Source organism: Gopherus flavomarginatus, chromosome 14, assembly GCF_025201925.1.
Source record: "Gopherus flavomarginatus isolate rGopFla2 chromosome 14, rGopFla2.mat.asm, whole genome shotgun sequence".
Lineage (NCBI taxonomy): Eukaryota > Metazoa > Chordata > Testudines > Testudinidae > Gopherus > Gopherus flavomarginatus.
The window spans coordinates 268615-293757 of record NC_066630.1 but is presented as its reverse complement, the minus strand read 5'-3'; the positions used below and the strand labels follow the sequence as shown (position 1 = coordinate 293757).

Genomic DNA, 25143 nt, shown 5'->3' with positions numbered 1-25143 from the left:
CTGAGTAAGAATGTGAACCAATCTTTGCACTAGTACACTAGTATGTGTTATTACAAATAAGTTTCTGTATTAGAATCCTTGCACTGATGTGGAAAATCCAGCACGTCTCCGACTAGTAATTAGATTCTGATTATGATATCTGGGCTCCAACTAGCCAGGGCTGGGAGGGAGTGTTTGCAGCTGTCATTGAGAGGACTGATTTATCAGCTCTGTACGGCTCAGTGGGAAAAGTGCAGGAGAAAGCAGAACAGAAAGTTCAGATGAAGTGTATAGATACAGAGCCTCCCATTTTCTACAGCCCCCTGGAAGCTGTGGAGTGGAGCTGCTGAATTGTGTACGGTGATCATCAGTTAGGAGTTTCTCTAATCCTACGTATTTGGAGCAGAAAGAGGTTTTAATGTGACCAGCTCCCTCCCTCCGAATCCTGTACACTCATTGGTTAGTGGCGGTGTCCTTGCAGAACCTGGCATGTTATCATAAACGTCAGTCAGAACACAGGGCTTCCTCTTGCTCTGATACATTGTTCTAACACACCCCATATGAGAAGAGTGTTTCATTCCAGGCTGCAGTCTGAGCTGCCTCCTCTTCCTGTCCTCTTGATTTCCTGCTTTCCAGGGGCCAGCAAGCTTCTTCCTTGTCTTTCCCAACTTACTTCATTTTCTTATATTTTCAAGCTCCTTAGGAATCCTGTCACCCATGTGGGGACAGGATGGGCTGGTGGGGACAGCCCTAGTGATGGGTTCTCAGATGAGGATGAGGCAAAATACAAAGAGAGAGGAGTTTTCCATGCTTATTTCGATTTCTATCTGATCACAGTTCTCCATAGCCTCTTCTTTTCCCTGATGGTGATTTCAGGCCATTGCACAATTGCTATCATCTCTGCAGCAGTGAAAGATTCCCAGTAAACACAACCTTAGTATAGAAGAAGGTTTCTTGACTTGGGGCTTGTGGCCACTCTCCCCTTCTTCTAGTAATAAAAATATGGAAAAGGTTGAGAATCACTGTCCTAGAGCATCTGTGTAATAAGGAAACTGTCCGTGGAAGAGAAGTTGGAACTGCTGCTTTCCCAGTGGGGGGGGGAACAGTTTTCCAGTTAGTACTAGTTGATATGTCAAGTCTCAGGCCTGGTCCACACTACAGCATTAAATCGATTTAACGCTGTACCCGTCCACACTACAAGGCACTTTAAATCGATTTTAAGGGCTCTTAAAATCGATTTCTGTACTCCTCCTCAACGAGTAACCCTAAAATCGATATTACTATATCGATTTAGGGTGTGGACGGAAATCGAAGTTATTGGTCTCATTCTTTTACTGAGCTACCCAGAGTGCACCGCTCCGGAAATCGATGGTAGCCTAGGACCATGGACGCACACCACCGAATTAATGTGCCCTAGTGTGGACGCGTAAAATCGATTTTATAAAACCAGTTTTATAAAACCGGTTTTAATAATTTCGATTTTATGCTGTAGTGTAGACGTGGCCTCAAGTAATTCTCTCCCTCTTGGTGTGCACTTTCAACAGCAGCAGATACTCCTAAGGCACTAACTTATCTGCTTTACTTGTTCAGTAAGGTTCCACTAGAAGGAACTAATGAACAAAACATCTGATATAAAAGCAAACTAATTCCAAGGCAAAAAGTATTGAGGATAAGAAATTCTTAGCCAGTTAGCAGCCTCCAAACTGCTCCTAGCTGCCTAGAGTAGGTGAGGCTGAGGCTGCCTGATAGAAACTGCCGAGACCCCCAAAACTGTGGGGCAAGGGTTAATTTCATTCCAGAATGTGGCAAGCACTTAAGGATACTCTCTCTGTCATGGGGATAGGTTGCTCTTAAGATCTACCACCCTTTCTCTAGTTTACAGAACTTTCAGCCACATCTACCGGTCCTCATAACCCTGTAGTTTCTCCACTCTCCTGGAGGATGTAGGTTTTGTGCCAAAGGGCCTTCAGGCAGTGGGCTCACATAATAGTTTTTGTGCAATCATTGTCCGCTGTTCTATTGCAATCTTCAGACTTGTGTATTTTTGATATTTTTGAAATGTGTTAACTTTTTTAACCTGTCACGAGCTAGAGCATGTTAAAGCTAAATTGCAGCAAAACTATTTTTCATGCCTTTGTTTTAAAATGAAGTGTATACTATTTTATGACTCTAGCATGCAGCTATAACAATACTCCTCTTTCATTGTGTCTGGAAGTAGATTGTTATACTGAATGCACCTTCAGCCCCACACCCAATGTATGTGAGAGCAAAAGAAGGAAGATCCTTCGGGTTAAAATGTGATTCCATTGATTCTTTACTAAGATATAAAGAACAGTTCAGAAAGGAAGAATATTTTTGATCAACTTTTCAGCGGACATAGCAATAAAGATTTTTACTTTCATCTAAGCGTATATTCTGTTTATGTTAATGCACTGGAGAGAACTTGCATAGTGCCACAATTATGCCATGGTGTGAGCACTGTTGTGACCAGCTTTATCCAGGATGGTCTCAGGCCATGTCTACACTAGTGACCTTTCAGCAGCACAGCTGTACTGATGAGCTGTAAGATCTCGTGTAGCCACCCTGTGCTGACATGAAGAACTTGGGGATCTAAAGGTGGAGGAAGTCTGGAATTACTTCAAGTCAAAGTTGCAGAAACTATTATAAGCCTGCATCCCAAGAAGAGAGGGCAGGGGAGTTCATGGGCAGGAATTGTAGACCAAGCTGGATGAGCAAGCATCTCAAAGGGGTGAGTAAGAAAAAGCAGAAAGCCTACAAGGAATAGAAGATGGGAGTGATCAGCAAGGAAAGCTACCTTATTGATGTCAGAACAAGTAGGGATAAAGTTAGAAAGGCCAAAAGCCATGTAGAGTTTTCCCTTGCAAAGGGAATTAAAACCAATAGTAAAAGATTCTATAGCCATATAAATAAGAAGAAAACAAAGAAAGAAGTGAATGGGAATGAGGATATGGAGGAAGATATTACCACATCCAAGGTGGAAGCCAAACTCGAACAGCTTAATGGGACAAAATCAGGGGGCCCAGATAATCTTCATCCAAGAATATTAAAGGAACTGGTGCATGAAAGTGCAAGCCCATTAGCAAGATTTTTTAATGAATCTGTAAACTCAGGAGTTGAACCGTATGACTGGAGAATTGCTAACATAATTCCTATCTTTAAGAAAAGGGAAAAAAAAGTGATCCCGGCAACTACAGGCCTGTCAGTTTGACATCTGTAGTATGCAAGGTCTTGGGAAAAAATCTGAAGGAAAAAGTAGTCAAGGACATTGAGGTCAATGGTAATTGGGACAAAATACAACATGGTTTTACAAAAGGTAGATTGTGCCAAACCAACAGATATTTTAGACAAAGGAAATGTAGGGGATCTAATTTACCTCGATTTCAGTAAGGCATTTGATACATTTCTACATGGGGAATTATTAGCAAAATTGGAAAAGATGGGGATCAATATGAATATTGAAAGGTGGATAAGAAACTGGTTAAGGGGAGACTACAATGGGTCGTACTGAAAGGTGAACTGTCAGGCTGGAAGGAGGTTACTAGTGGAGTTCCTCAGGGATTGGTTTTGGGACCAATCTTATTTAATATTTTTATTACTGACCTTGGCACAAAAAGTGGGAATGTGCTAATAAGGTTTGCAGATGACACAAAGCTGGCAGGCATTGCTAACACAGAGAAGGACCGGGATATCCTACAGGAAGATCTGGATGACCTTGTAAACTGGAGTAATAGTAATAGGATGAAATTTAATAGTGAAAAGTGCAAGGTCATGCATTTAGGGATTAATAACAAGAACTATTGTTATAGGATGGGGAGGTATCAGTTGGAAGTAACAGAAGAGAAGAAGGACCTCGGAGTATTGGTCGATCACAGGATGACTATGAGCTGCCAATGTGATATGGCTGTTTTGAAAAGTTAATGCGGTCTTGGGATGCATCAGGCGAGGTATTTCCAGTAAAGATAAGGAGGTGTTTAGTGCCGTTATACAAGGCACTGGTGAGACCTCATCTGGAATATTGTGTGCAGTTCTGGTCTCCCAGTTTAAGAAAGATGAATTCAAACTGGAACAGGTTCTGAGAAGGGCTACTAGGATGATCCGAGGAATGGTTAACCTGTCATATGAAAGGAGACTCAAAGAGCTTGGCTTGTTTAGCCTAGCCAAAAGAAGGCTATGGGGAGAGATGATTGCTCTCAATAAATATATCAGAGGAATAAATAATTCCTCTCCCTCCCTGGTATTTAAGCTCAGTACCAATGTGGACACAAGAACAGATGGATATAAACTGTCTATCAGGAAGTTTAGACTTGATATTAGACAAAGGTTTCTAACCATTAGAGGAGTGAAGTTCTGGAACAGCCTTCCAAGGGGAGTAGTGGGGGCAAAAGACATATCTGGCTTCAAGACTAAGCTTGATAAGTTTACGGAGGGGATGGTATGATGGGAGAGCCTAATTTTGGCAATTAATTCATCTTTGACTACTAGTGGTAAATATGCCCAATGGCGTGTGATGGGATGTTGGGGTGAGATCTGAGTTACTACAGAGAATTCTTTCCTGGGTGTCTGGCTGGTGAGTCTTGCCCACATGCTCAGGGTTTAGCTGATCACCATATTTGGGGTTGGGAAGGAATTTTCCTCCAGGGCAGATTGGCAGAAGCCCTGGGGTTTTTTGGCCTTCCTCTGCAGCGTGGGGCACGGGTCACTTGCTGGAAGATTCTCTGCACCTTGGAAGTCTTTAAACCACGATTTGAGGACTTCAATGGCTCAGACACAGGTTTGATACAGGAGTGGGTGAGATTCTGTGGCCTGCGTCATGCAGGAGGTCAGACTAGATTATCATAATGGTCCCTTCTGACCTTAAAGTCTATGAGTCTATAACACTGTGTACACAAGCACTTATGCCGCTCAGGGGGCTGTTGTTTTTTTTTTTTCACACCCTTGAGCGATACAAGTTTTGCTGACATAAGTGGTAGTGTAGACATGACCTCAGTCATGGCCCCCCGCCTCCCAATAAGGCCTCCTCCTTATAAAGTACTTGTAAAGCATCTTCAAGGTGGAATTTCTTCATGTGAAGAGTTCTGGCCAGTAGCTTTGCCTCAGAAGTACGTTGTTGTGCAGCTCTCAAAAGGTATCTGCAGCAGATAGTAAGTGGAACATCACTAGCCTGTAGCTAGGACTGACATGAGCCACTGTGCCTAGACAGAGCTTTGCAGTGACTACACTGGGTAACACTACTTATTTGGCTGCTAAGGGTTATGCAGGCTGCAGGAATAGAGTTCTCCTCTCCCTGTATTTTTGCACTAATGGAGGGCAGATAATTCACCTCTTGCCTTGAGAGGTGAGAGAAGGATTTGCTAAATAAGTACCATTTCCCCTCCCAGTTCCCTAGAGGATGAGTGACAGGTAGCAAAAAGAGAGCACTACCAAGCAAAACCAGATATACTTCAGCTGATAATTGGCTTTTATTAATCTTTTTCTTCAACTGCCATATCTCTGGCTCAACCTTGCTGCTTTGTGATCTCGTGATGGTTTAGAGTAGAGAGTGGTGCCAATTAAGTAAGAGAAACGCTAGAGGCTAAACATCACTTCTATTCACTGGTGGGTTTTTAGGCACTGCTGGCCAGTCATGTTGGTTCTGCATGTTTTCCATGTGGTCAGTGCTAACGAAGGGATGCTACACATAGGGGCTGCTGTAAAATGACATTTCATTTTGAAGCTTGTTCATGGTTTCATAGAGCTATTGCCCCATTACATTCCATAAATAAGTCAAACTTTAAAAAAGTAAAGTTCACCTTTAATTGTTTATAAAGAATACAAGGAAGAGCTCAGCATTTAATCTTTACTGTAAAGCATGGAGGCTTTATTATGAGATCTGACAGCAGAATTTTCATAGCTGAACTCTGTTTTCCAAAGTCTCAGATCTTGCTCAGTCTTCTCTCATTTCCACTGTGATCCATTACGTTCCCAGGCCTTCATGCCATTTCCCCATGGGTTGGTCACAGACTCAATCCTAGGTGCTATTGAACATGTTCTTATAGTGTAAAGCCCTGCCCTGTGCAGGGGCTCTCTGCTAGGCTCCACACAGGCATGCAGCCCTCAACGAATCATTAGGGTCACACTCTACTGCCTGAGTGACATCACTCTGCTTTATGGCAGTGGGTCTCAGACTTTTGTACTGGTGACCCCTTTCACATAGCAAACCTTTGAGTGCAACCCCCCCACTTATAAATCAAAAAACACTTTATATATTAAACACCACTATAAATGCTGGATGCAAGGCAAGGTTTGGGGTGGAGGCTGACAGCTCGTGACCCACCATGTAATAACCTCAGGACCCTCTGAGGGGTCCTGACCCCCAGTTTAAGAACCCCTGCTTTATGGGAACAATGGTTGGTGTTTGTCCTCACCTCATCCTTCTGCTAATGATCAGGTTTGTAGAATCATTTTCTTATATGATCAATTATATTTTAAAAAAATAACCATTATTTAAAGGTGACCCCCTGACCTCCACCATGTGAGGAAACACAGGCTCAGAGGAGAGCTAGTGGCAGGGTTTAGTGGCTGAGCCTGGGCTCTTTTCCTATGTCATTCTCTCCTGCTCCCTGCACTGCTGTAGCAAGCAGCTGGGAATCAAAGTTTTTCGAACATGCAGCAATGAGAGGAGAGATGAAGTCCCATTGTGCTTATTTAAAGTCACATGAAAAGCTCAGTCTTAGCTAATGAACAAGATATCTTGCCAAGTGCTGGTAGTTCTACCTTGTATGGGAGAAACGGGACTATGGCCAATGAGAGAGCTGGGACATCTGCAGATCAGGGGATGGAGGGCCCCCTCTAGTCCCAAGATACTGAGCTCAGCACAAGCAGTAAGCTAGTCACTGCTAACAGGCAGAGCCATGGAGGAGACATGGAACTAAGAATGCATCTGTTCCGCTCACAGTCACAAGATTTAAATGCGAGGGCTGGTTAAGAGCAGCTTGGCTTGGCTTTAGCTGGAGCTGTTCTCTCATGGTAGGGGTGCTTGTTGTGGTCACAGTCCTGTGTTCTGATTGTAGCAGTGCAGATGCAATGTCCTGAGCTAGGGAAAATGGTGCTGCCCCTTCTTGGTGTCCAGGCTGGCAGCCACAGAGAGAGATGAGCTTGGGTATGCACAAGCCACCCTAAAACTCATACACCTGCACTGACTTCTCTCTCAGCTGATGAACTGTTTTGTAGCCCCTGACAGCAAGGCCAGCACTGATCAAGAACACCACGATGGCAATGCAGCTCAAGAGCCCAGCTGCTATCTCTGCCCCATGCACACTGCAGCTGAAGCCTTGGTAGCCTTTGCTTTGGTAGAGATGCTCTCTCTCTTTGCACACTGGAGAACTGTAGGCATCCAACAGATGGTGGAAGTAGAAGTAGAGAGCAGGCAGGAAGCCAAGTGCAATCAATATGTCCAGAGTGCATTCGAGCAGCAGCCAGGCTGGGAAATGCCATGGCAGCCGCAGCACACCAACCAAAACCAGAAGGCAAGAGAAGGTCATCAGGGCCCCTCCCACAGCCATCGCCGCCCTTGCTGTCGGCAGCTTTAATTGGTAGAACTGGGTGTCAAGTTGCTGGGCTTTTTCCCCCTCTGCCCCATCAAAGCCACTATAAGCCCCTCCATACTGATAATAGTAAATGCCCCCCAAGCTGGGAATGCCGGTGTAACCGCCTGTCGAGCTGTAGGACACAGAGCTGCAGATCAGGATCAGCATGGTCAGCAGAACTTCCACCAGCTGGCAGCAAGCTGCAAAGACGAACAATTCAAAGGCCAGTTAGCAATGAGTCTCTTATTGAGAAGGTCCTGCACCCCCCATAACTATAAGAGGGCTGGCTTCTCTCACAGCAGCACCGGGGAATGAGGGAGGGTATGCCTGTTGCTGAGCATGAGTTAAGTCGCTGAAGCTCCCTGAGGGAAAGACGACCACCAGACAACATGCAAGGCCCACCTTTTCCTCACCAGTTTCCCTGATGGCACTAACTTGTACATTTTCCCATCACTGCAAAGCCCAACTTCTTTCTTATGTGTCCGATGAGAGGGCAGCCATACAGCATAGTGGGGAACTACTCCTCAGTCCTACTGTCAAGTGTATTTCAATTGTTGTTGAAGTACCTGGATCTCTGGGGAGGGGCTTGCAATTGTTACAAATCCAAACAAATCAAGAAGCTTGATTAATATGAGAGCTCCTCACCTGCCCCCTGAATGCAGGGTCGAACCAGAAGAAGCAGCCAAGTTCCAACCTATCTGCTTTAGGAGGGAGGAGGAGAGACTATTTTGCTTTGATCTTTATATTTTAAGGGCCTTTTTTCTTAGGTGCTGAGCACCCACAACTTCAAGATAAATCCATGGGACCTGTGGACACTCTGTCATGCTGAGGGGTGTTACACAGCTACCTTGACAGACAGGAGCAACAACTCACTAATGCAAACAAGCCAGCAGCCCCCGAGCAGGAAATAAAGACAGCTGTTAGCAGGCTCTGAAAATCTAATTTGTTTTAACTTGCCTCAAACCCCAAAAGGCACGCAGCTTTACTAAGGGCATCCCTCATCACCACTGTATGCTGTGGACAGCGCAAGCCTCACAACTTTGCCAAGCACTCAGCCACTTTGGGGTGCAAATGAAGAATCCACCTGAGGCAGGACCAGCTGGGAACACCCTGTATTCCAAACCTAGGGAAGGGCCAAGCGCCTGGCTGGGAACACGCTATACTCCTAGCCTTCTCGCTCCCTGAACGTTCAGAGCCAGCAGTAGCTGGACATGCTGCTGGATCCAGTTAGCTCCCTTCAGTGTCCATGGGGGTGTACGGCAAATTAACTGTGCCAAACATCTCAGCCCCTGTACCCACAAACTGACAGTCTAAGCACTTGAGCCAGTGGAGGGAAGAGTGCACAGAAGTTTCACCCTTGCACCTGGAATAAAGCATAAAGGAACTTGGTCATACATCCTCCAAACTGTCCAGTCAGAGAAGGTAGCAGAGAGCCCAGGTGATGGCTCAGTACTGGGTGCAGGCCCTGACTTTACCCCTGAGCATTACATGACAGCAGTGGAGGATATGGGAGGCAAGTTGCTGTGTGAGGTTGGATTTGCTGTAAAACAGTATGAAGGAGAAAGGGGGCAGCTAGGAGACTTAACAGCAACTTGACTCTTTCTGAGCAACTAATTCACGCATGCAAAGGCACCAAAACCCTCCCCCATTCCCTGCTTCCAACAGGTTTCTGGAGGAGTTTTATTGCAACTGATACTGAGCAAAGTTCCATAATCCACTGATACAGCCCTTTTTATGAGCTTGTAATAAAGGGTGTCAGGTAGTTATCTAGCCTCCTCTGCTCTCCTCTCAGCATCAACAGCAAATCCCATTCCTGCTGCTTTGCTGCTCCCTGTAGGTTGATGCCCACCAGCAAGTCACAGGAGTAGAGAGACGTGCAGTTGACCAGAGCCCTCACCTCAATAACCCACACTCAGCTTAAGGCATGAGAGTTCACCGGCCACTGGCACAACCTCTTCCTTGCCCCTCTGCAGTATGACACACCCTAGCCCCGAGATCAGCAAGTGAACAGCTCTCCTGGAATCAGGTGTTGTCTTTGTCTCAGAGGATTTGGGACTATTGGAATGAGGAAGATCCCCAACCGGAAAGATACATCCCAGCTATGTACCTTGCTGCAGGCATGGCCATCTCCTGGGCCTAAAGTGCGCTGGGTTCAAAAGGGTGTGTGTACGCACATAGGTTAAAGAGCACTGGGTGAAGTGGGTCTGTGTGTGTACGTACACACACACCAGGTTGAAGTCCACTCAGTTGCAATAGGTCTGCATACGCATAGATTCAGAGATTCCAAAGACAGAAGAGACCATTGCCATCAGGATAAAGTGCACCCACAGACTCATGCAAGTTAAAATGCACTGCGTTAAGAATACACACACAAGGTAAGTATGTCAGGTTACAGTGTGTTTGTACACACATGGTAAGTATGTTGGGTTATAGTGGGTTTGTGTACACACACCACACATAGGGTAAATGTGTCGGGTTAGGTCCTAGCCCCGGAAATCAAATTTCTGAAAAGGAGTAGGGTTGCTGAGTCACGCAGGTTGTTAGCACTACCTGTGGGGACCCTCCTCTGATTGGCTGCTGTAGCTCAGGAAGTGGGGCAGTGGAGAGAACAGCCAATCAGGACTCCCCCTGCCCCCCCTGCCAGTAGACCTCATTCTCCCAGGAGGAGCTGGGGGAACAGGGTAGGACAACCAAACAGCAAGTGTGAAAAATCGGGATGGGGGTGGGGGGTAATAGGAGCCTATATAAGAAAGACCCAAAAATCAGGACTGTCTCTATAAAATCGGGACATCCGGTCACCCTACGGCAGGGTGAGCCCAGCAGCTCAATACACACATCCAGCTACCGGCCAGGGGCACAGAGGGAACTGGCAGGTGTCTCTGTCCAGCCTCACCAGGACTAACAGCCAAGAGGCGGCAGGGGCAGCAGACCCCTCTCCCCCCACTTTAGACAGGACACCTGGCCCCCGCATTCCCCAGAGAGGGCCCTGTGCACTATGGGAATTAGTGCAGAGCATCCGCTGAGTCACAGGCAGGTGTGTCTTACCTCTGGCCGTGCACAGGTAGCGGCACTGGTAACACTCCAGCAGGCCTGACGGCTCTGCCTGGTAGCACTCCGGCCTCTCGCAGCTGGGTCCACGTATGGGGGATGGCAACACAGGTGGGGGCTCCTCACTGCCAGCCAAACACAGAGACTCAGAGACAGAGGCTGACCTGGCAGGGGGTCAAAGCAGGTGGGGGAAAGAGGAATGGGGCAAAGGGGTCCAGAAGCCATGAATACAGAGCAGAGGGATGGGGGGGGGCAGAGATAAGAGCCAAGGCTGGGGGTCAGAGTGCTGGGATGGGGAGCAGAGGCTGCTGGGATAGGGACAAGCTGGAGGGAGGAAGGGGCAAGGTGGGGAGATGTTGAGGGTGGGAGTGCTGTAGGGCAGCGCTGGGAGGGGGCTGAGGGCAGAGTTAGTGGGAGAGCTGGCATGGAGGCAAGTGCTGGGGGACAGGTGGAGGAGCAGTAGGGCATGGGCCAGAGAGTAGGGCAGGCAAGGGGTGCTGGGAGGAAGCAGGGGCAGGGGCAGGTGGCCAGTGAAGAGAGGGTTCTGGGAGGGGCAATGGGGGAGGTGGGAACTGGGGTGATACAGGTGGGGGGCTTGGAGCAGGAGTGGGCACTGAGAGAGGAGGTGAGGAGGCAGGTGGCCCATTGGAGGGAGAGGCGATGGGGTGGGGGAGGTTGGAGCAGGCAGAAGGCACGGGTAGAGGATAGTGGCTTGGGGCAGGAGTGGGGGTGGGGGCACGAGGGGTGCTGGGGGGCAGCTGGGGGAGGCAGGAGGGGGTGCTAGGTGGGCAGGTGTGGGGGCAGTGGGGGTAAGGACAGAGGGTGGGGTGAGGGGAGGCAGGTGGGCCGGTGTGGGGGGCAGTGAGGATGGGGGGGTAGGGGGCACTGGAGGGGCAGGGGGGGGGGCAGCTTTGGTTCGCGCCAGGCCCAGCCCCGCCCCGCTCTCACCGGCCAGGGCCGCTCGCCGCCTGCCGGGGCCGCCTCCGCTCGCGCTCCGCCATCTCGGGCCGGGACTGAAGGGAGAGACCCGCCCCGTGCGCCGCGGCGCTCACCTCACCGCTGGGGCGGGGCTCAGCGGGCCGGGCCGGGCCGGGCAGAGGGACCCCGGCGGGGCCTGAGGCGGAGGCCGGCGGTCGGTATTTGTGGTGGCCGAAGCCTGCGCTACACACTGGCCAGGCGCCTCTGGCCGTGGCAGGGTTCGGGCCCCCCGGGGATGCTCGTCCCCGGACTCGGGGTGCCGGGGCCGCCCGGGGGGGGGGTTGGGCCCCGGGGATGCTCGTCCCCGTGCCCGGGGTGCCGGGGCCGCCCGGGGGGGGTTGGGCCCCGGGGATGCTCGTCCCCGTGCCCGGGGTGCCGCGCAGCAGCCGAGGGAGAACGTGCAGCGCTCAGCACAGCCACCGCCTCTGCCCCGGGCTGGGAGCCTGCAGGGCCGCCGGGGGGGGGGGGGGCAATTTGCCCCAGGCTCCGCAGGGCCCCAAGGGAACGGCCGAGGCGCCTCCAGGAGCGTCCCTGACCCCGCCCCGCTCAGAGCCACGTGTCAGGGGGCGGGGCTGCGAGCTGCGCGCTGAGCGGAGGGAGCTGAGCTCCCAGCCCCGCCCCCTGACCACGTGGTTCTGAGCGGGGCGGGGCTGCGAGCTGCGCGCTGAGCGGAGGGAGCTGAGCTCCCAGCCCCGCCCCCTGACCACGTGGTTCTGAGCGGGGCGGGGCTGCGAGCTGCGCGCTGAGCGGAGGGAGCTGAGCTCCCAGCCCCGCCCCCTGACCACGTGGTTCTGAGCGGGGCGGGGCTGCGAGCTGCGCGCTGAGCGGAGGGAGCTGAGCTCCCAGCCCCGCCCCCTGACCACGTGGTTCTGAGCGGGGCGGGGCTGCGAGCTGCGCGCTGAGCGGAGGGAGCTGAGCTCCCAGCCCCGCCCCCTGACCACGTGGCTCTGAGCGGGGCGGGGCTGCGCGCTGTGCGCTGAGCGGAGGGAGCTGAGCTCCCAGCCCCGCCCCCTGACCACGTGGCTCTGAGCGGGGCGGGGCTCAGGCCCCGCTGGAGCCACGCTGCTGCTGCTGTCGAGGGGCGCTGCTGGATGCGCTGGGGCTCGGGGGGAGCTGGTGGTAAGGGGCCAGGGCTGCGGGGGGGGGGTGCCTAAGGGGCAGGGAGTCCCAGGGACAGGGCACAGGGAGGTGGGGGGCAGGGAATGGGGGGGGTTGGGCTGTGGCCATTCTGGGGGTCTGTCAGGACTCAGTGGGGGGGGGGTGGATAGGGGTTGGGGCAGCCAGGGGACAGGGTGCAGGGATGGGGTCCCGGGGTGCTGGTCGGGGTTGGGGTCTCTGAGGGATGGTGAGGGGACAAGGAGCAGAATGGGTTGGGGATTCTGGGAGGGGATGGGCAGTGGGGAGGTAGGAAGTGGGTGGAGGTCGTTAGGGGGCAGGGCCAGGCTGTTTGGGAGGCACAGCCTTGCCTACCCTAAAGCTCATTCAGCAGTTTGAGGCTTGCAGAAGAGCCAAGCTGTTAGCTTTTCCATTAGGGCTACTATCCCTTTCACTTCTCAAATGTCAAATTATAGTCTATATTTAATTTCAGTGTCATAGGGAGATTCATGTCAGGGGAGGGTAGCTTCATTTAAAATTAGCCACTGGGGGAGGGATCACATGAGAAGAGCAATATCCTTCTCAACCCTACCAAGGGAGACCCCCCCCCTCCTACCCTGCATTCCCTGAGGCTTCAGAGGGGTTAATTCAGGGGTTCTCAAAAGTTTTATACCGGTGACTCATTTCATATAGCAAATCTCTGAGTGTGACCCTTCCCCCCCCATAAGTTGAAAACACTTTTTTATATATTTAACACTATTATAAATGCTGGAGGCAAAGCAGGGTTTGAGGTGGAGGCTGACAGCTTGTGACCCCCAGTAATAACCTCTTGACCCCCCTGAGGGGTTTCAACTCCAAAGTTTGAGAACTCATAGACTCTAGGACAGGAAGGGACCTCGAGAGGTCATCGAGTCCAGTCCCCTGCCCTCATGGCAGGACCAAATACTGTCTAGACCATCCCTTATAGACATTTATCTAACCTACTCTTAAATATCTTCAGAGATGGAGATTCCACAACTTCCCTAGGCAATCTATTCCAGGTTTATTTAATTTTAGCACCCTGTGTCCATTCACACGCATGTGCTATTTTGAGCATTTCAGTTTTCACAACATAGGCTCATTCCAGATTGTGGAACAAGCTCAAATGCTCAGTTCGTGGATATGTACATAGTCTATACTAAAGACAAACCCATAGTAACCATCTCCAGTTTGTGAGGGACCCCATGGAGCCAGTTCCTAGGAAACAGATAAATGCATGGAGGTTAAGTTCATTAATGGCTGTTAGCCAGGATGGGTAAGGAATGGTGTCCCTAGCCTCTGTTTGTCAGAGGGTGGAGATGGATGGCAGGGGAGAGAGAGATCACTTGATCATTACCTGTTAGCTTCACTCCTTCTGGGGCACCTGGCATTGGCTGTTGTCGGTAGACAGGATACTGGGCTTGATGGACCTTTGGTTTGACCCAGTATGACTGTTCTTATGTTCTAACCTAAATGAACCCAAAGTTATAGAGACAGGTATGAGTCAAGGAAGCCAGCAGAGTATCAGAAACCTGGAAAAATCTCTGACTGGATGGGCTCAGGTGTTTGGTCACAAGCTGAGGTGGTTCAAAAGTTTTGAATTTTTTTTAAGCAGAATTTTTTTATTGTTTCTTTAAATTAAACACGGCAAGCAGCAAATATTTGGCCACACACTTCTGAAACCCCAAACCATATTCAGGTTTTGGCAGACTAATTTCAGCTTTTCAATCAAAAAAACAACAGCAGATTTTGAAGGAAGGCAGACATTGTCTGTGATTTTTTTCTGCTTTTTAAAAACCCCTAGTTTTAGATCCAAAAAAAGTTTTGACGGAAAATATTTGTCCAACCCTTTTAATGAGCTTTAGTGCCTTTTAGCACTTACTGATGCTGAGAACCAGTGATACCTTGTAAAGAAGTTTTCTCAAAACTGGGTTTGTGCCAAGATGCGGAAGGTTTATTTTTCCCAGGGCCACCTGGGGAGGGGGAGGAGCAAGTGGGGTAATTTGCACTGGGCCCCACAGGTGCCCCCCATGATAATATAGTATTGCAATTTATTTTATAGAAGGGGCCCCTGAAAATGCTTTGCCCCAGGTCCCCTGAATCCTCTGGGCGGCCCTGTGAGCCTGTAGCCAGACACCCTGGCTATGTCTACAGAGCAAAACCCTCCACCAGGGACTCACATTTCAGCCTGTCACACACTGTGGGTTCCTGCACAGCAGCACAAACGAGCGGGGTAGAGATGTCCCATCTCAGACACTGACAACGCCCTGCCTGAGCCACAATGGCCAGGGTGCTATTTTTAATGCCATGGAATGAGCCCTGGGAGCCCATCTCTGTAGACCCGGGTTCTGAGGCTCACTGCTGTGGGTTGGGTTTTTTTGCTGTATAGACAAACCCCTAGAATATTCCTCTGGTGAGTGCTGCTGCAGACAGAATGGTGGCTGGCTTTAAACTGGGTTGCCCTGTTGCAGTACTTTAGGTGGGAGGTATGGTCATGACTCAATCACTGTCTAGCATTAAACAGTGTTAAACAAGGTCTAGGTTTTGGTATACAGAACCCTCAGCCTGTTTAGTAGCGTGTAAACATAGCATTAAAAATTCTTCTAATTGTTAACAATACAGAGAAGGAAAAAAGTTAAAGCATTTGAAATGTAAAGTATTAAGTAAGGCTTTCATTTTAACAACATGCCTTGTTCTCTTTCTTTTTAGCTGGATAATGTTGTTAGAAGGAAAAGCCCTTGTTTGACAGTCTCTTAGAAAGATGGTAAATAACTGTCCTTAAGGGGAAAAGAGAAGTTAGTTGCCATGGGCTGAAGCTGTTGCTGCGGCTACAATCTGATCCTGTTTCATATCTGGTGGTGTTTGGGGTTCAGTTGGAGCCATTCAGGGTGGCAAAGTATCTGAAGCCCTCTCTCTGGCCTGTCTGATCAGGACATTGTTCAGGATCAGGATGATGAAGGTCCAGGATCCCAGGAAAACGTAGGAGTGGCAGCTAAGAAATCGAAGCTTACTCTAGTAGCCTCCATCTATTCTGCCCAATTTTTCTTTAAGGACCCACAAAAGGAATGGTCATTAGAATAGCCCGTTGCCTCATTATTTTGCCCACCAGTTAGGCCTAATATTTGACACATGAATTTTGGTTCATTAATTTCTGGTTCCACGTCTTCTGTTTTTACCAAGCACAAGCTTAACACAGTTGTTGAGTTATATCATCTGATCTTTTCAGCACCTTTTCCCATCAACAGTTGTTGTTATAGATTATTGTGACATCTTAGCAACTTTACATAGTGTTTACAGTCAAGCTCACAATTAATGTAAATTTCTAGGTCCAATTATCACAAGAGTCCATTGCTTCAGTTCCTTTGCTGGGGCTGGCAACAGGGCTGCCCGGGGTGGGGAGCGGGGGGGCAAGTGGGGCAATTTGTCCCAGGCCCTGGGCCCCTCAGGGGCCCCCAGAAGAGTTTTTCAGGGCGCCTGGAGCAAGGTCCTTCACTCGCTCCAAGAGCCCTGGAAAACTCTCGTGGGGCCTGGGCTCTGGAGCTTCTTCCACTCTGGGTCTTCAGCGGCAATTCGGCGGCAGGGGGTCCTTCCGCTCCGGGACCCGCCGTTGAAGTGCTCCGAAGACCCGTGGCGGGGGGTCCTTCTGCCCCAGTCCCCGCTGCCGAAGTGCCAGGTCTTCGGTGGCAATTCGGCAGCGGGGACCCCCAGCCGCCAAAGACCTCAGGCCCCCTGAATCCCCTGGGCAGCCCTGACTGGCAATGATTGTCAGGGAGCTGCAGAAAATACAACCCCATGCGAGATTCATGGAGACAGTGGGGCCTTTCATGCCTTTGGCCTTCTAGAGGCAACTGCAGCAATATAGATTGTGCTTCAGTAAGTAGCCTTGAAAGCAGAATAGCTCCCACAGCCCAGGCGGGTCTAAGGGCGCCTTGCAAACACCTCACATCTGCCCAGGGTTTGCAGGGGAAAGACCAGCAAACTCACCAGACCATGACTCTTAAGGAAATGCTGCCCAGCCGGGGGTGCAGGGAGAGAAGTGCAGAGACCTTCATGTTCAGGCTCAGCTGGGATATAGTTGTGATGAGGTAGGGAGGAAGTGCCAGGTGGAGAGGGCATGTGGGGAGGGAGCGCAGGCTGGAGAAGGGCATGGGGGGCAATGAAGTGGGGAGACAGTACCAGGTGGGGATGGGGAAGAGGTAGGTGGTCTGAGGGGGGGAAGGTGTGCCAGCCAGGAAGGGGCAACAATTTAGTTCTTGTTCTTGCTTTGGCATTCTCTCTGACTCTGCTTTTCCACATTGTCTCTGTTGTTGCTGCTTCACTAGGTGCCTTTTGTCAGTGAGGGAGCTCAGCTCTGTTCTGCCCTGCCTTGCCCTCAGGCGAGAGTGCTGACCTGGTGCAGTAACTGGGATGGACACCCTGTGTTGCAAACCAGAGAGGAGGCAATAGAGTGAAATGCCCAGTCTCTTCTTCCTGTGGTGGTTCCAATGCAAGGCAGCCAGGAGCCTTTCATTTGGACATTCCCTAACGTCATAGCAAGGTGTACCAACTGTCTCTTGTAAATAAATAATCATAGGAACAATGAACGCAATGTGACAACTGCCCACCTCTTCACCACACACAGCACCTCCATCCCACTGCACCTCTCTTTCCCTCCCAATCCCCAGCCTTGTTGGTTATTTACTCTGTGTGGAATGTGCAACAACATGAAATGCTTACGTAACAAATCAAAAACAGGAGACACAGTTACCTAATATTTGCTTTAATGTTAAGGCAGAGCAAGGAGAGATCTTTCCCCACACAGGGCAGTGACACTGGAGTTGTTCCCAATAGCACTTCCTGCTGCTGGGCAGCGTTGAGAGTACACAAAACACAACAGCTCTAACAATGAGCACAACTCATTGATTTGTGCCCTCTCAGCCAGTCAGGGCTTTTGATTGCCCTCCACCCCAGGATCCTTTCTCTAACTACAGGTATCACCTTGGGCACCATCAGAGTGCCAGTGACTTGAGCACACTGATTGGCTGGTGACCCTACAGCTCCTCCAGCCCTGGGCGCAAGAGCTGGGGTGGAAAGGGATTGGAATCAAATCCCCTGTTGCACCAGCAAGTGCTTTCAGCTCCTGGGAGGAACTGGGGGGAGGGCAGGGAGTTAAGTCCGAAAGTGTTGCAGGACTCTTAGTGCCCATAGCTCACTTGAATCTGCCCCGCTAACCCCAGGCCCATACACACGATGGTGTAAAATTCAATGGCCACCAAAACAACAGATCACCATTCCCCTGAGCAGCTTATCCGAGGCCTGCTTGCTGCTGCAGATAAACTAGACAGAAACTCTAAGCAATGGGCTCTCATTTTAATGCAGCAGAAGTTAAGTGTGGTCTCCCTGTCAGTCTGAAGAGGCAAACATTCTCTGGAAGGGTTTTTGTGGCCTTCTCTAGAGCGTAACCTTGGGGTAATATAAACAACAACTATCTTCTCATGGCTGAAATCAGACTGTGAGAAAGCAGGTCCATGGTAAATTGTGAAAAGTGTCTGGAGAGACCATGAACATCTCTAGAGACACCACGTCGAGGCCAGGCATGTCAGCCACACGGGGTTAAAACCCTTCCAAGTATATCCGAGTTATAAACAGAGGGACAGGAAAAGCCAAATGAGACTTAAAAGAAATGTACAATGTAGGCAGCCTTAGCTTTCCATCAGCACTTCTCTAATCCTTCCTGTGATAAACAGATAGTTAAGGGTTAATGTCTCTTTTACCTGTAAAGGGTTAAGAAGCTCAGTAAACCTGGCTGACACCTGACCAGAGGACCAATAAGGGGACAAGATACTTTCAAATCTTGGTGGGGGGAAGTCTTTTGTTTGTGCTCTTTGATTTGGGGGTGGTTCGCTCTTGGGACTAAGAGGGACCAGATGTCAGTCCAGGCTCTCCAAATCTTTCTGAATCAGTCTCTCATGTTTCAGACTTGTAAGTAACAGCCAGGCAAGGCTTGTTAGTCTTATTTTTGTTTTCTCAACTTGTAAATGTTCCTTTTTGCTGAGAGGATTTTACCTCTGTTTGCTGTAACTTTGAACCTAAGGCTAGAGGGGGTTCCTCTGGGCTATAGGAATCTGATTACCCTGTAAAGTATTTTCCATCCTGATTTTATAGAGATGATTTTTACCTTTCTTTCTTTAATTAAAAGCTTTCTTTTTAAGAACCTGACTAATTTTTCCTTGTTTTAAGATCCATGGGGATTGAATCCGGACTCACCAGGCATTGGTGGGGGAAAGGAGCGGGGATGGTTAAATTCTCCTTGTGTTAAGATCCAAGGGGTTGGATCGGTGTTCACCAGGAACTTGGTGAAAAAGCCTCTCAAGGCTGCCCAGGGAGGGGAAGATTTTGGGGGGACAGGAAGTGTTCCAGACACTGAAATTTCTGGATGGTGGCAGTGTTACCAGATCTAAGCTGGTAATTAAGCTTAGAAGTGTCCATGCAGGTCCCCATATCTGTACCCTAAAGTTCAGAGTGGGGGAGGAACCTTGACACTTCTGTACCTACTTCATAAAATTTTGGGATGAAGAAGTTTTCCAAGGGAATTTGTACTGCAGTGATAGTAATCGTCCCTCCTCCTGTGTTTCATAACTGTTTAAGAAACCCACAGCCCAAATCTGCAGTTTGGATAAGCCACTATTCTTTACTGCTTGTGAGCTGAGTCTTCCCTGCATTGATTTCACAGGTACATATCTCCCCTACCAAGTGTGATGTTGTCACCCTCCTGGTCTTTGCTCTTTTTGGGGAAATGCTAGGATTTCATGATCTGGGCCTAGAAGGTTTGTGGTTGTATATGAGACGTGTTGGCTGTGTTCTGATGATACCCTGATTTGCCATGGCATATGAAATCTTATGAGAAGTGAGAATGGATTGCCTGCATTATGCTGTTTGTCTGTTCACTGTGCTATTTATACAGGACATCTTTCTGGGGACTGTGGTACAGTGTTACACATTATGGCTGTTGCAGATGGTTGAGCTCAGCACACTATTGAGAGAAGTCTGGATCTCAGAGATGTGATAAAGGAAGCAGTATTGACAAGCCTAATCATTCAGACATCATGAGTCCAGCCCCCAAAATTGAGAGTGGCCTTAAAAATGTGGGGTTCTTTTCATTTGTCTCCTCACGTTGGAGCCTCTGGTTCACAGTTTCCAACTTTTTTTTGTAGCCCTGAAGGCAAGCAATTTTTATTTTAGATGAAGGCTGAGATTCTCTTGTAACTACAAAAACCTAGGAGCTGGGACTTGAAGAAAAATACCTAATATCGTGAGACTCATGATAAAATGATAAATGTTGGCACTTGGCAGCACTAAGAAAGCTCCAGCAATATTTTGGACATGGCCTGGCTGGGTGGGCGGGAGAGAGGGAGACAGCAAAGCTGACTCCCAGAGAGAGTGGGGCCCGCTGAGCAGCAGGGAGGATAGAGTTATAAGCAGACACACAGAATGGGACAGCTGAGAAGCTGACAGGGAAGACAAAGAGTTGATGTGGGACATGTTAAGTATGATATACTGAAGGGTGTTTGGATTCTAGGGAGTATGTATTTGATCTGTGGGCAGTCACAGATTTCACTGACCTTGTTGGGTGCGATAACCACTTTCCATTCCAGCTAAATAAGGAAACAAATTAATGCCCTGTTGCATAATGATAGCCAAAACAAAGGTAGCCAGCTACTGCCCAAAGACTAGAGTGAATACAAACATGGGCTAGGATTTCCTTTGGTTTCAGCTGTGTCCGCAACTGAGCCAGAAGCAGCCAGATAACACTCAAAGAGAGGCAGAAAGCCAGGAGACAGAAAGTGAAGTGACTTGTAATGTGGCCCTGAGAGAAGGCCACAAGAGAGAGCTTTTTGGGCAGAGTACTGGCTGGAAAGAGGCTCAATGCTGGTATATACTAGAGTGCTTTGCTGATATAGCTGTACTGTGTTTTATACCAGCAAAGTATTCCTCCTTTTTCCTGCAAAACTTCTGCTGGTATACCTAATTCCACCCCTGGTAAATATAGCTGCAGCTGTGCTAGAAGCTGTTGGCAAGGTAGTGATGTCAGTCACAGATCACACCTCTTTGCACCTCTGACTGACATTAGTATGTCAGGAGAACTTTGAAGGGTAGCCTTGGCCTTAGAATAGTGAGCAAAGAGCTGCCTCCTATTGTTTGTTCCTACTGTGTTTGGGGAAACAGGACTTGGTACAGCCTCTATAAATAGGATTGCATCAAAGAAATACTTGACTCATGTCATCAATTTCTCCTCCTCACAGAAACAATCGCCAACGTCCCAAATATTGGCTAACTACTTGAGTAAAAAGAAAGCAATAAGTTGACAGGCCCAGGAGGAGATGGAGAGAGTGAAACCAAGATGTAGTCCTGGGCCAAAGGAGATGTGTCAGGACTGGCAAGTGGACTGTTGAGTTGTTGACTAGTTGAAGCTACCAGTTTCCTGGTGGGTAGGAACAGAAGGGTGGCTACCCAGTGCCCTGTAGCACGAGAACTCCACCACTGCCATCCTCCCCTAGTCTCTGGTGTATCCTCCCCTCCTCCCTGCCTCTTCATGCACTGTCTGAAGTGCCATGAAGAGGTAACCCTGGAATTGCTCCCTCTGGATCTCACTCTCAGCCCATGCTCCTCCCGCCTTCTCTAGGCAGGTCTCCAGCCTTGCGTGTAATTCAGGGCATGTCTAACTGCCCCGCAGTTCAGACTAAGGGCGTGTGAATAGCAGTATGCATGCACTGCACTGTAACTCCCCGCTCTGTCCCCCCCCCCCGACGGATGCTGCAGTCCCAAACATAAAGGTTCCAAGCTTGCATTAATGTATTCCTGACTGTGCACTGCTGTTCACACCCCTTAGCCCGAATAGCGGGGCAGCGTAGACATGCCCCCCAATTCTTCAGGGACCTCTGCAGATTCCCACTCATGGGATCAAAGATGCCTGTGTCACCCTCTTCTGGAACCTTCTGCAAAGCCATGCCTGTTGTAACTAGGGGCACTGAGTTTCCAGGGAACTGAGGCTGGGTAAGGAATGTGCATGCCTAAACACTTCCATCCCCTTCTTGATACCATAGGCCATGGCTGAAGGAACCCACAGCTCCCTCTGGATCCTACTTCCTGCTGCCTCCTGCACTCCATCTGGCTAGGTCCCCAGCCTTATGTAACGCAGATTATCTGTTGTCTCCATGCCAATATTTTCCCAGCTGCAGGCAGGATCCTGCCATACCCTCCTCTGAACCTCACTGCCATGCACAGGATTACAGGTAGAGTCTCTGGGTTGCGTCAATTTAGGGCATTTATTGCCAGGCAGAATAGTCTACGTGAGGGCCTCAGGACTTAACCCTTATAACTCTGCCCAGGGCCAGCTCCAGCTTTTTTGCCGCTCCAAGCTGCAAAAGGGAAAAAAAAATGATAAAGCCGTGATTGGCGGCACTTCGGCGGCAGCTCTACTGCACCGCTTCATTCTTCAGCAGCAATTTGGGGTCCAGTCCTTCCCTCTGAGAGGGACCAAGGGACCTGCTGCCGAAGACCCAGACATGCTGCCCCTTTCCTTTGGCCACCCCAAGCACCTGCTCCCTGTGCTGGTGCCTGTAGCTGGCCCTGACTCTGCCTAAACTCAAAGAGATAAAAGCCTCTGGGAGAGGCAGAAAAAAGAATTCACAAACATTCTGAAAATGTTGTGTTTGGGAGTTTCTGGTAGAAGTCAACTTCTCCTTTTCTATTTTTTAAAGTGTGATGGTGAGCGGGGGACAGTTAAAGCAAGTTTTTGAAGCAAGTTAAAACTTGTGAAATGTTTGGTTTTGACACAGGCCATTTTTCGTGTGAAATCTTTAGACGAGCGCTGGCACGAGGGAGGCAGCAGCTATTTCAGCACGTTGCCCAGCTGGGGTGTTGCACCTGACCCTTAACACCAATGCAGTATCCTGGCCCTGCCATCTGCCCCTCCAGTGCTTGATGTCCTAGCACCAGGTGTCTCACTTGATCATAGTGCAGGCCTGGCCCCACAGGCCTCAGCAGTAGAGACACTGGAAGTTCTACAACTCCCCGGCCACCAGACAAGCCCAAGAGATTGGCCAGCCCCCGAAGTGCCCAGGAGGCCCCTTGCTGCCAGGACCTGGTCCACACAACAATGTGTTTTCCTGTTAGAAGACAAAACATTGAGCTCTTTGCTTCAGTCAAAGGCTGTTTCTGTACCACGTCCAGCAGAATGGGGCGCCCATGTCAGCTAACTGGGCAGTAGCTGCCACAAGGCTGTTGCAGCTTGTCCTGGCCTATGCTGAGCATCATGTCACCTGTTTATAGCCACATTCTGACAGGGCAACATGTCACCATGGAGACGCACCCTGGGGGCTGATGTGCACCATTTTGTTTCCAGCTGACTCTGGGGCAGAGCTGCAGAATTAATGCTAATAGCCTGTCAGGACTGGTGGCTGGGTAATGTAAGCACCAGGCCAAGCCAGGGCCTTGCTCATCCTTTCTCCACCTACACTGGTGGATAGCAACAGGCACTGTCATGATAACCGCTGACCCCTGACATTGTGTCATCAGCCTGTCTGTTTGCAGGGAGATTAGCAGGGTTCCTACAGCCCATGAGCAGCTCTTTGATCTTCAGTCAGCCCCAGACACAGGCAGTCTCAGTGGGGGAGGGTTGGCATCTATGGACTAGAGGCAGCCTTTGTAAGACTAAAAAATTAAAACCTCCTTTACCTGTGCATGCTGCCCTCCCGGAGTAGCCCCCCAAGGGGCAGTGAAGCATCACTTCACCTTGCTGTGACATCCCAGCACCCGCCCATCCCAAGAGAACTTTTGGAATCATTTGCAGTTCACACTGAGGGAGACAAGTTGCATCACCTTCCATTATCTGCCAAGAAGATCAGGCTGTGTGGGCCTTGGGACAAATAACTGGGACAACTGAGACTCCATTTAACTCTTACGGCCCTGGCACATTCAGACAAAGGCTGAGGAGATGTGTACCTGTTTGTTCAGTTGCCAAAGGAGTAACAGACCCTCTCATAGGTATCTGTTTGATGCCTGTATCTGGTGCCCTTTCTGAGCTATGGGATCTAGAAACGAGGGGCCCAAAGCGTTGGGGTGGAAAGGACAAACTTGCAGCTTTAGTTGTCCCTCACTTTGGGGCGCAGTGGCTCTACGATGTGCTTGGGTCAGGGGTCGCTGGGCCGCTGGGGACTCTCACAGCTAAGTGCACAGGGGTAGGCAGCGCAGAGAGGAAGCCCCCAGTGACATCCAGAAATCCAAACTATACCCCTCTGCCTGCAGGTCCCAGAAAGAGTTAATGTGCAGGAGAGTACCAGATGTTTGAAGTGAGAGCAGTTGTAGTGGGGAGGGAGGGGGTGTTTTTGAGTGGGGGAGCACAGCCCTCACTAACAGCCAATAGCCGAAAGACTCAAGCCCAACGCCCAGTTCTGGAAATTATTTCATGGGCTGGGGAACTGCATTTGAGTTTCTTCTCAGGGCAACTTGTCAAGGATAAGGGACAGACTCGGACACTGGGCACAGCACTGTAGAAGGTAAAGTACTGAGCTCTGGCACTTGGTGTTTCCTTCGGGAGAGACTAGCCTAGGTCACTGCAGAGGCAGTTTCTTCTTTCCATGCAGCCAGTTTCTCCTGTAGACAGGGCGTGCCCAGGGTTCTAGGCTGTGGGGCTGTTTCAGACCCATCTTGTCGCTGTGTTGCGCGCATGTTCTCCTGTGCTGGAGACTGGTCAAGTAGGCTCCTTGGTGTGCGTTCAGACCCCAGCTGCACTAGCAAGGAGGCCAGAAGCTCAGGCCAAATGCTTTTCTTTTCTGGATTGGGTTAAGTCTGTGGTTGGTTTCTTTGTCACTGGGCTCTGCTGAATGGTTTCTCTCTCCCAACTGGCTTTCCTCAGCAGAGCTGATAAACGCAAGAAGGGCTCAAACCTCAAAGAAGAAACTCAAACTAACATGGGAAAATGTGAGGGCTGATATCAGGAGAGGGCACCTCCCAACCCTTGGCTGAAATCTCAGTGCTCTGCCTATGTCTCATCTGTCCTGGGAATGCCAGCAGTGGGGAGGTTCTGCGCAGCTGGGATTACACTCGCTGAGGGACGAACCGGTCACTATTCTGGTTACACTTTTTGTAGCTGGAAAGCACAACATCACTCCTCAGTTAATTCAGCCTCTCACAGTATGTGAGTATAGCCTGATCCCCTTGAGAGCAATATGTGGGGGGGACCCTTGGTCCAAGCCACTGTGTAGGTGAATGAGTCTGTTCTGCCTTAGCCAATGGCAGCTCCCTTTTTCTAGGAGCTTCGCTGCATACTCTTCACTATGCCCATTATTATCTGCTCAGGAATTCTCATCTCCTCCCCGTGAGCCATCTCTCTGCTGCCTTCTCAGTGACAGGGAGGGAATCATGTGTTTTACACCTTCCTCTCTGCAGGGTCTGCCCT

The 25143-nt window shown here is 49.7% G+C and overlaps 2 protein-coding genes across 2 annotated transcripts in view; both read right to left on the bottom strand.

Moving 5' to 3' along the window:
• Positions 1-25143, bottom strand: part of IST1 (IST1 factor associated with ESCRT-III) — a 578781-nt gene that overhangs the window by 335328 nt on the left and 218310 nt on the right. The gene's annotated exons all lie outside the window — the stretch shown is intronic.
• On the bottom strand, positions 5770-11631 carry MARVELD3 (MARVEL domain containing 3). The gene is made up of 3 exons (XM_050922940.1): positions 11562-11631; positions 10611-10738; positions 5770-7765 (listed from the first exon to the last, which is right to left on the bottom strand). The coding sequence occupies exons 1-3, from the start codon at positions 11612-11614 to the stop codon at positions 7155-7157; spliced, it is 792 nt and encodes a 263-aa protein (XP_050778897.1). The 5' UTR covers positions 11615-11631; the 3' UTR covers positions 5770-7154.

Bases quoted from the DNA above. Each gene is read 5' to 3' on its own strand.
- MARVELD3 (XM_050922940.1), bottom strand. From the start codon at position 11,614: ATGGCGGAGCGCGAGCGGAGGCGGCCCCGGCAGGCGGCGAGCGGCCCT. The intron at 10,739-11,561 runs GTGAGAGCGGGG...TTTGGCTGGCAG, and splicing joins GCGGCGAGCGGCCCTGGCCG to TGAGGAGCCCCCACCTGTGT. The intron at 7,766-10,610 runs GTAAGACACACC...TCGTCTTTGCAG, and splicing joins CTACCTGTGCACGGCCAGAG to CTTGCTGCCAGCTGGTGGAA.